Raw genomic sequence first — 11,084 nt, 5'->3', positions numbered from 1 at the left:
GAGAGAGAGAGAGAGAGAGAGAGAGAGAGAGAGAGAGAGAGAGCATTAGATCTTTTGGAGTTAGAGTTACAGGCAGCCATGAGCTGGGGTGTGGGTGCTGGGGTGTGGGTGCTGGGACCTGAACTCTGTTCCTCTGTGAGTAGCCACTCCTAAGTATGCCTAAGATGTTGTGTGAGATCTCCCTGAGGAGATTTGACCTCCCCCTGCGTCTTGGCTGTGTATGTTTGTATCACTGTGACTGATTTAAAATCATACCTTTCGTGTGAAAACTGAGGCTGGACTTGTCAGTCCTAGCACTCAGAAGGCAACATCATCTCAGGCCGACTTGGCCTACAAAGCCATTTCAGACCAGACAGAATGAGACTAGTCTAAAAAACAGTCGCTTTAGATCAAAAAGTTAATGTTTCTGTCCTCCACCTCTCTAGTAGAATGCCCCTTTGATCCCAGAAATCTGAAATTGGGTGTCCTGATTCCCAGTTACTGATTTTGTTTGAGCATGCTGTTGTCACAGCGAATCTGGAAGAAGGTGAGGGAGAAGTCCACTCCTGCAGTTGCAGATTCGTCCTATCCTGTAGGCTCAGAATAATTTTCTTTGGGGCATTCTCCATGCATGTGGGCTCCTACCCTCTTATCTGGCAATTCAGGCTGCAGCTTCTTTAATCTAATCCCACACCTCAGTTAAATGGCTGAAAAGAACAAAATGTTCTTTCCAGTTTGAGTTTCAGGTTTTTCCACATTGTCAAGTTTCTTTGTTTCTTTCAAGACAGGGTTTCTCTGTACCCATGGCTGTCCCAGAACTCTCCCTGTAGACCAGGATGGCCTTGAACTCACAATGACCTGCCTGCCTCTGACTCTCAAGTGCCCCACCACTGCCTGGCATTATCAAGTTTCTTGCCTTCTTGGTAAAGTTTTCTTCCCATGGGAGGAACAGCATCTATCATGGGGTATGGTGATTACTCAGAAGAGACTACGTCTGAAAAGTACCCCATGGTTACACTTCACTTCTGATGCTTCAAGCAAGTGCAGATTCTGTAACAATTCAGAGCCATCCGTTTAGGATGGCATCGAGGGAGTGGGCAGTGTAGGGTGGTCTGTTGTAGGGTCTCTACCCCTGTGATTTCCTTAGCAGTGGGGTGGTGCACTGTACTGTCTAGGAGACAACAGGAAGATGGTAGATACACGGGGCACCTGTTAACCATGTGTACTTTACTGAATATCTGAGATGCTCAGTTTTTTCATGGGTAAAGAATTGGAAACAGTTATGAGAGGAGCTCAGAGTGAAAACTATAGTAAGTGTTGGTACAGTAAGTGATGTTGGGGACTTCATAGTGACTTTACATTTCTGAAAAAGAAGAATGAGTCCACTTTCCTCCCAGAAAGGGTCTTACATTCTCAGAGGGGAGGGCTCCAGGCCCGTTAGTTAAGATTTCCAGGTTTTGAATGTGCTTTTGCTTTGTACCTTTTCTGATCCTCTGGTATTCAGCAGTATATGGTGAGTGTTAAGCCAGCCATGTCTTTGTGGAGAGGGTCTGATTTGTAGAATTTGCCAATTTCTATGGTATGAATAGTCTCTCAATGGTCAGTTTGAGTCTATCTATACAACGTCAACCAGTCGGCAGCACAATTGCTTACTTAACAGTTGGTTCTTCGATCTGTTTAAAGCTGTTGCAGCACAGTGCTGCCGGCATCCTTCATTTTTCCAAGGGCTAGCACAGGACTTGAGTAGTGTGACTCTCTCCCTTAGCCCAGAAGAAACGGAAAAAGGACAGGAAGAAACAGCGGCCTGCTGATGCTTCTGAGGATGTCCCTCTTGCCCCTGGGCAGTCCATCGATAAGAGTTACCTCTGCTGTGAACACCATAAAGCCATGATCGCTGGCCTTGCCCTGCTGAGAAACCCAGAGCTGCTCTTAGGTAAGAGATAGCACTGCCTTCCACAGTCAGAGCCCAGAAGCCCAAGACGGAGCACATTGCTGTGTCACTCAGTCAGTTCCTACAGACCGACAGATGCACGTGGGTTCTGTCCTCCCTCATCTGACCATGGTCTCCATTAGTGAGCTGAGGTAACTTGCCTCAGACAGCCTGCCATCTTGAAATAGCTGCCTGTGTTGGGGTAAATATATTCAGCAAGGAATGTAAAGCACACAGATTTTGAGTTAACCATAGAATTTTAAGTTATTTATAACTTTCCACATGTGTATATAGTGTTAACTGGATGGTGTTTATGACATCTCCAGTGCCTTTGGTTATTGTGTGGCTTGCAGTAGTGCCTTATTTGAGCACAAACTATAATTCTTATTATAGTTATTTAAAATAAGTTTGCACTAATAGGCAGCTTCATGTGTTCACTCACAAGTGTCTTCACCTGAAGTCCCTGACATTATTCTCCACTTAATCTCAGGGTCCAGCCTTTTCTGGTGATTTGCTTGTTTGTTTTGTTCCTTCCATCAGTACTCTTGTGGCTACTGGGGTTCTCTGCTTAGGGTTAGAATTTGGGTCTTTCCTTTCTGTACTTTAAAGAACTTGAATGGGTTGTGCTTGTGTTGTTGGAGTGTCTGAAAAGGTGGCTAAGGCTCTGAGTTAAGAGCTGGGTGAGGGGTGTTGTGTTCATGCTGCTTTGTGCCTCCATTTCCGAGGATGGGAGTCTATCCAGTAACTCTTAAGAGACCCTTGGGAGCATGTCAGCCAGTTACATTGGAGTTTGTAAGGGACCATAATTTTGGGCATGGTTCATTTCCTGGATCTAGCCAAAATGGCGTCAAGGCTGAAAGAGCAAATATCTTGACGTCTCAATTTCTAGGTCCTTAAATGTTTATCACTGCAGAACAACCATTACTGACATTCCCTCTTCTTACAGAGACTCCGCTGGCATTATTGGTGGTGGGTCTAGGAGGAGGTAGCCTCCCCCTCTTCGTTCATGATCATTTCCCAAAGTCTCGTGTGGATGCCGTTGAGATTGACCCCTCCATGTTGGAAGTGGCCACCCGGTGGTTTGGCTTCTCTCAGAGTGACCGGATGAAGGTTCACATTGCAGATGGCCTGGCCTACATTACCAGCCTGGCAGGAGGAGAAGGTACCACTGGGGGCGGGGGGGGGGGTGTCTTTAGAGGAGTGTTAGTTATGGAATGTTAGTCTAAGGTTGCCAGACCTGCAGGGGTCTCTAGAGTTCCCTTCTCAGAGGGGCTATCCACATCCTGTCAGTCTTCCCCTGTGTGTTCATTTGGTTATGGACTAAGTTTTGCTGGGGTGTAGCAACCAATAAAAGAGACCAGTGAGCCCCTCTTCTGACCTTGTAACCTTGCCTCTTCCTACCACTCCAAGGAAGCTGGAGTCTGTAGCCGGTAAGCAAAGGGAAGAAAAGATAGGGTCTATGTTGATTTTTTTTTTTTTTTTTTAATCATTCATCTGTAGGTAAAGCCAGAAATAGAGTAAAACTACATTTGCACAAGTCAGTGACTTCCAGCCTCAGGGACAAGGTCAGCAAAGATGGTTTTGGTTGTCACAAATTGGAGGGAACATTACTGTCATCAATGACAGAAAATCTTCTATCCAAAATGTCAGCAGTGTGAAGCTGAGAAACACTAGTGCAGGGTTTCCTTCACTTTGTACCTTAGACATAGAATGAAGTGCACATTACTTTTCTGTAAAACAGTAGGTTCAATAGTTCTCCTGTTCCTTCCTTAACTTCATAGGATCCCAGTGTGGCTGGTTAATGTTATGCTTGGTCAGTTGTAACTGGAGGTTTCTCTCCTGCCCACCAGATCCTGAATAACCACTCTGAGACATAATATTAATTACAAACTATTTGGCCTATTAACTCAAACTTATTATTAACTAGCTCATATAACTAAGCCATTTCTATTCATCTATGTTTTACCATGAGACTTATGGCTTGTTATCTCACATCTTGTTTTCCTAGCAACTCTCTGACTTCACTCTTCTTCTCCCTGTGTCTCTGCTTGGATTTCCTGCCTGGCTCTATTCTGCCTGGCTATTGGCCAAATCAGTGTCTTTATTAACTATTAATGGTAATAGAACATATTCACAGCATTCAGAGGGGTATCCCACATCAGTCACCCTAGCCTGGATAGCTGCTTTGACCTGTTGACTGGCTCTCAGTTTTGATTATACTTTTCGAATTACCTGGGGAGCTGTCAGAACATACCATAAGCTTCCTTCCCACCTCCTCTCACTTCTGGCTACCACTCTGGGGTTAGACATCACATTTTTCAAGTCTGTAGAAACTTCCCAAAGTGATGCTCATTTCTTCCAGCATTAAAAACCACACGCATAGCATGTACCATTCATGCTAGAATGAGCCTGTCGTGTGTGCGTCTGGAAGGTGAGGACTGCTCCTCTGTGCTGTAGGGTGGTTTGAACTTTGACGAGAAAGACTGCTCTAAACCGTGCCGTTTGAGTCTTTAATAGTCAAAGCCCTCATGATGTCATCCTTCAGGCTTAGTTGCCCACAGCAGGTTTCAGAGCAGGTGTGTATAGAAATGTAAGTGATGTCATCTTATCCTGCAAAGACAAGGACTTATTGTCTCCTCTTTCGCAGCTCGACCCCACTATGATGTAATCATGTTTGATGTAGACAGTAAGGATCCGACACTGGGAATGAGTTGTCCTCCCCCAGCGTTTGTGGACCAACTTTTCCTGCAGAAGGTCAAAAGCATCCTGTCTCGTGAAGGTAAGAAACCCTAGAGTCTGGGAAGGAAAGAGGGAAGGGTCCTTTAGAATAAATATTTGGGCTGGAGAGTAAGAGCCATTGCAGCTATTGCAGGGGACTCGGGTTAGGTTCCCAGCACTCATTTCAACTGCCTCTAATTCCTGCTGCAGGGAATCGAGGCCCTCGCTAGACTCTGAGTGTCCGCTGCAGGGAATCGAGGCCCTCGCTAGACTCTGGGTGCAGCTAGAGGGAATCGAGGCCCTTCCTCTACTAGACTCTGGGTGCCTGCATAACAGCATGCATATTCCCAATATCACATCACACATAATTAAAAAATAAAAAAACCAAAATGGTTCTGTTTTGGTTTTTTTGAGGCAAGATTTCTCTGTGTAATCCTGGCTGTTCTGAAACTCACTCTGTAGACCAGGCTGGCCTTCAACTCCCTGTCTCTGCCTTCTGAGTTCTGGGATTAAAGGCATGCACCACCACCACTCGGCATAAAATTATTCTTTAGTAAAAATTTCGTGTAAATATGTAGTTTGATTAGTTTTCCTAAATTGGCTGTCTGCTTGCACCAAACATAGACTGTTTCCAGCACCCTGGAAGCCACCCCTTACTGACTTCCTCCTCTCCTCTAAAGGGAAAGCATTAAACTGTCTTCACAGCTTCATTTTGCCCGTAGATGAGTCACATGTATTATATTCTTTTAAATGTCTGCTTTCTTTCACTTAGCCTGATGTCTGTGAGATCTGACCATGGTGTTGTGCTGATATTGTCCATTTTTATTGCTCTTGGTATCATGTGACTATGCTACCATTCATTTGCCCGGCACCAGTGTTTGGAGGTGATAGAAGCAGTGTTACCAGTAATAGTCTTAGTGTGTGCTATGTATTTGGTAACTTTCTTTATAGGTGTCTTGAATAGGTCCATAGGCCTGTAACTGCTCATGATTTATGAAGGTGTTCAGCTTTTGTTGATCTTGCCAAGTGGTTTATAATGTCGTCATAGTTCGCATTGAAGCAGCTTGGTGACTCTAGCTACCACTCAGATGGTTTCCAGATGCCCTGGACTTGGCGTTTTGTTACTTAATCTTCATAGGAGCCCGTTTTCAGATGAGGAAACTTAGGTTGAGAGACTTGCCACGCTTACACTCAGTTGGTGCTCCAGTTCTTTGTCACTTGAAGCCTGCATCCACAATCCCTAGGTATTTTCCATTTTAAAAGTCCTCTCGTGGCTGGGTTGATTGGAACCGTGATTGCCAGAAGTCAGATAACCTTGGCCTTCTCACTGGATAGTAAATACCCATGTGACATGTGTGTCAAGAATATAAGATTCTTGTGGAATTGATAAATTTGTGTTTTGTGAAGGGTATTAATTACTTTTCATTAAAAGATTTCTTAGGCATGGAGAATATTACAGTACCGTGTTAGCGATGGGAAGCATTAGGAAGTCAGACTAAAGCTTTCTTAGTGTCACATCTGCACAGTCTTTATGCTTCTGTGTGCTGTGTGTTCTCTGCAGGCTCTCCTGATTTTCTCCCTTCACCAGCCTCCCTGTTAGAGACTTCTGGATTCTCCTTACGCATGGATCTCTGGTCAATCTACTCTTTCCTTCCTGTTTCACAGGTATCTTTATCCTTAACCTTGTGTGTCGTGATGTGGAGTTAAAGGACTCAGTGCTGGCTGGACTCAAGGCAGCCTTCCCTCTCCTGTATGTCCGGCGAATTGAGGGCGAAGTGAATGAGATCCTGTTTTGTCAGCTGCAGCCAGAGCAGAAGCGTGCTACACCAGAGCTCCTGGAAATGGCCCAGGCTTTGGAGCGGACCCTGAGGAAGCCTGGGCAGGGTTGGGATGACACCTATGTCCTGTCAGATATGCTGAAGACTGTAAAGATTGTGTGATCAGCTTTCTGCCCAGACTGATGTGCACTGGGCTACTGGAGTATGACACACAGGTCTTTTAGACCTCATGTTTCTCTTGGTGATATCCCTCCTACCTTTTGGGATGATTGCTTTGATTTTCTTTTTAGAAGTGTGGTTATGGACGAAGAACAGGGCTGAGCATCTGCTTCTGGAGGCTGAGGGAAGGCCAAGGGAGAAGTTACAGTTGGGCAGTGTCCTACTGTGGATCTTCAGTGTCTTCCCAAAGGTCATATGTTGAAAGGTGACTCGGGCTGTGTGGAGGAGGTTAGGTCACCGGTGTGCCCTTGAAGGACTGTAGAGACACTGGCCTTTCTCTTTTGGCCACTGTCAGGTGAAACACTCAAACTACCATATCTTCCCTCCCATGATGCCCTGCTTCACCTCAAGCCCAAGGACAATGGGTCTGCCCACTCATGGCCTAGAACCATGACTAAGCCAATAAATCTTTCTTCCTTGCAAGGAAGTTTGTTTTGAGTATTTTTATAGTAACTGAAAGCTAAGAGCAGTTTTCAGCTTCATTTCCTATAATATGTACCAATGAAGACCAGCATGTTCTAGCTGCTGACCTTTCCCCGCCCCTCACCTGACTCCAGGGCACTCACTAGCTTTTGTGGAGAAGGTTTTAGCACACAGACTCACTTCCTATGACCCATCTTTCCCATTAAAGAATGATTTACTTTTGTATTAAGGTCAGGCAAATGAGTCTGTATGAGAATTTTTAAAAACTTGATTATTTTACAATTTCACACATAGGTATACAATTTCATACATATATGTACTTGTATACATGTAATGTACTTTGATTACATTTCCCCATCCCATTATTCCCTATCGTCTCCCTCTCAAACAATCCTTTTCCTAACAAAAATTGCATCTTTTTTGTCTTGGTAGTCCACTGCATTTAATTAGTGTTGCTTGCATGACAATAGGGGGGTTATTTACTTGAGCACAGTGATTACACCACTGTAGAGTATTATTTCCACTTCCACCCAGCAAACATTAGCTGTATAGCGCCTTGGGAAGGAGTGGGGCCTTATGAGCCTTTCCCCCCTTTATAAGACTTCTGCCTAACTTTGGACTTAGCACATGCTGGGAAAGGAGAGTTGTGAACCTAAGGCCGTTAACTAATTCTTAGGTCTAAAGCAAATGCTGGGAGAAGAACAGGCAATCCGGAGAAGAAACACCCATGCCCCATAGGTTGCCAGAAAGGTATCCCTAGTGTGGCTAGGTCTTTACTGTGAGCCAGAAATTTTAAGTGTGTATGGGGGTAAGCTTCTGTGTATTAAAGTGTTGGCCAATCAGAAACCATTTTGAAGACATTTAACCCATGTGCCAGAAAGATTCATCTTCCATTTAAGAGATAGCGTTTAGAAATGCAGAATGCCAGAGAGTCTGGAATAAGCCCTGCCTCCGAGCATATTACAAAGAGCAAGCTGAGAGCTTGGAGACGAAACTAGAGTCTTACCTTGTTTTAACTCAAATGTTCTAGAATGGTGATGATTGGATGCTGTGGTTCTCACAGTCTGGGAAAGTATACAGTTTTCACTTTCCAGAACAATCAGGGAACAGGTTGAGAAAATGATGATACCTTGGTCCCTACCAAACTGTTGACAGAGGTTTCTGTCCCGCCTAGTCCCGCAACTGTTTAGTTCCAAAGAAACACACAGAGGTCTACATTAATCATAAACTAGTTGGCCTATTAGCTCAGACTTTTTATTAACTCTTATATCTTACATCTTAACCCATAATTCTTGTCTGTGTTATCCATGTAGCTTGGTACCTTTATCAGCAAGGCATTCTCATCTTGCTTCCTCTGCGTCTGGGTGATGGCTGCAGACTGCACTTTCCTCTTTCCAGAATTCTCTTATTCTCGTTGCCCCACCTCTACTTCCTGCCTGGTCACCCCAACCTATACTTCCTGCCTGACTACTGGCCAATCAGCATTTTATTAAGATACAAGTGACAAATCTTTACAAGGTACAAGACCATTGTCCCACAGCACCAAACAGGTTCTGCAGCAATATGAAATGGTTGAAGTTGACTCTTGCCTCTTAGCCCGCACCTGCACCAAGTCTATCACACCTTAGCTTGCTAACTGGGTAACTTCCATAGTCTGTCTTTTATGGGTATAGAAACAATTTTTATCTTTACTACACATTGGAGTCACTTGGCATAGTAAGCAGAATAATGCTCCTCCAAAAATGTCTGCAATCTGTGAATATGGTACAGCCCACTGTGATGGGGAATCACTGTAACAAGTGGGCTTGATGCTAGTCAGCTGATTTTAAACTATTGAGGTTATTTTGGATTATGGAGGTTGGCCCAATGTTATCATGAGGTTATTTAAATGGCGGAAGGAGGCAGAAGTGTCCAAAGCAAGGTGAAACAATGTGCTGAAGACTGCACTGGTCACTGCTGGTCTTGTAGGTGAAGGTCACTAGCCAAGGAACACAGCTAGGGAATGTAAGAAAACTTACAGGAGTTTCCAGGACTGAAGCTGTCTGCCCTGTATTCTCCAGCATTGTGGAAATTGCCACCAACTCAGGTTTATCCAGTGCAATCCATTTTTGGATTTCTGAATTACAGGATCCTGGTAGTTTGAATACAATGGACCCCCATAAGGTTGTAGGGAACTGGCCCTATTAGGGATGAGGCTTTGTTAGAGTAGATATGGCCTGTGGGAAGAAGTGTGTCATGTGGGGGTGGGCTTTGAGGTCTCATGTATGCTCAAACCATGCTCAGTGTCTCAGTTCACTTCCTGTTGTCCGAGGAAGATGTAGGACTCTGAGCAATCTCTAGCACCATGTCTGCCAGCACGCAGCAATGTCTCACCATGATAATGATGGGTTGAACCTCTGAACTGTAAGCTACCCTAATGAAATGTTTTCCTTTATAAGAGTTGGCGTGATAGCCGGGTGGTGGTGGCGCACGCCTTTAATCCTAGCACTCGGGAGGCAGAGGCAGGCGGATCTCTGTGAGTTCGAGCCCAGCCTGGTCTACAGAGCTAGTTCCAGGACAGGCTCCAAAGCCACAGAGAAACCCTGTCTCGAAAAACCAAAAAAAAAAAAAAAAAAGAGTTGGCGTGATGTCTTTTCACAGCGACAGAAACCCTAACTAAGACACAGGACTGTAAGAATGTTTGAGTTCCTCTAAGCTTGAAGTAGCATGTTTCAGCAGTCCTAGGAAACTGATAATCTGGGTAGCTGTAATGGTCGCTGAAGATTCCATCCCTGACTGGGGATACTCCGGGAACCAGGAACAAGTCGTAGCCATCAGTGGTCAGCAGTGAGTCCTAAGGGCAGCCATCGCTTGGTAATGGGTTAATGTTCTTGTCTCACTACTGCGTTCTTTGCCTTGAGTAGATGTCCTTTGAGTCAGCTGAGGACGTGAGCCTGCTGCAGAGGGTGACTTCCTCTGTAGAGCATGCAGCTTCCTGCCTCACTGTAACTGAGTAGGCATCCTAGAGTCTGCTTAATGGAGCGCCAGGCTTCTAGCAAACCACAGCTCTCCAGTTTCTCTTTTGTGACATGGCTTACTAGTTGGTTCCTACATATTTGTTAAATAGTAAGAAATAGGATTGGTAAGTTGAGTTTCCCCTTTTCATATTCGTTAGGTTTTTTTTTTTTGTTTTGTTTTTGTTTTTGTTTTTGAAAGGCTATTATCCCATGCCTTTACTGAAGGCTATGTGAAGGCTATGTAAAACAGCTTCTGCAGACAAAAGGACAGCTGCTGCCTTACACGGATGACTTCTGGAACCATAGGATTATGATACAGCACAGAAGAAGCTCAGACATTTCCTAGGAGTCTCAAATCCTTGTTAGAACAGGCAGAAAAGGAGCCATTCTCAAGAAAAGCTGCCTCTTAAAGTGACAGACGATTGAACTGAGCCCCACCTCCTGCCCGCAATGCCGGTCTTACGGGCTGGTTCCGTGCTTGCCAGTAGATGGCGCTAGAAATCACCCTTGAGTTCTGTGGACATTCTCACTTGGTAACATTCCTGGAAGAAGGGTAAAACTCAAGATGATTTCAGTCGAACAGCATTTCTGATTCTGTTAGGTGTGAGGATGCTCTCCTTTATTTCTCTCAATTCTCCGAATGCTTTGCCCACCCTTCTCTGGGCTCCCTTTCTTCCCTACCCTGTACATGGAGATGACAGCATTTATTTCCGCCTCTAATGCTGCACACCTGGAAGCAGGCTTCTCTTTGCTCCATACCTTTGATGTTAGAAGGCAGAGTGATGGGAGAACTCAGTGCAAAAGGAAGAAATTTAAAGCTACAGCAATGTAAGAAACAAAAACAATGTATGCAGGACACTGACTTATCTGCATGATTCCTGCCAAGATGGAAGTAACTTCTTGTTTAAAAATAGATATATTAAACACTTATAGTAAATTGATAACATATACTATCCTGCAATAAAATTAGGTGTTCTATATTTCATTTCACTGATTTATGTATAGTTCTATGCCAGTACCATGCTATGCTGGTTATTATAG

At 44.5% G+C, this 11,084-nt stretch overlaps 1 protein-coding gene across 2 annotated transcripts in view; it reads left to right on the top strand.

Moving 5' to 3' along the window:
* Positions 1-8,245, top strand: part of Eef1aknmt (eEF1A lysine and N-terminal methyltransferase) — a 41,759-nt gene extending 33,514 nt beyond the window's left edge. For both annotated transcript variants that reach the window (XM_026787632.1, XM_005363965.3), the window contains exons 5-8: positions 1,745-1,912; positions 2,856-3,071; positions 4,557-4,688; positions 6,293-8,245. In XM_026787632.1, the coding sequence (XP_026643433.1) occupies positions 1,745-1,912; positions 2,856-3,071; positions 4,557-4,688; positions 6,293-6,567 (791 nt within the window). In that variant the 3' untranslated portion in view covers positions 6,568-8,245. The remainder of the gene's footprint in view (positions 1-1,744; positions 1,913-2,855; positions 3,072-4,556; positions 4,689-6,292) is intronic.
* Positions 8,246-11,084: the final 2,839 nt, after the last annotated feature.

The sequence above is a fragment of the Microtus ochrogaster genome (assembly GCF_000317375.1).
Source record: "Microtus ochrogaster isolate Prairie Vole_2 chromosome 6 unlocalized genomic scaffold, MicOch1.0 chr6_random_2, whole genome shotgun sequence".
NCBI classification, from domain to species: Eukaryota; Metazoa; Chordata; class Mammalia; order Rodentia; family Cricetidae; genus Microtus; species Microtus ochrogaster.
This window is presented reverse-complemented; position numbering and strand designations above follow the sequence as displayed.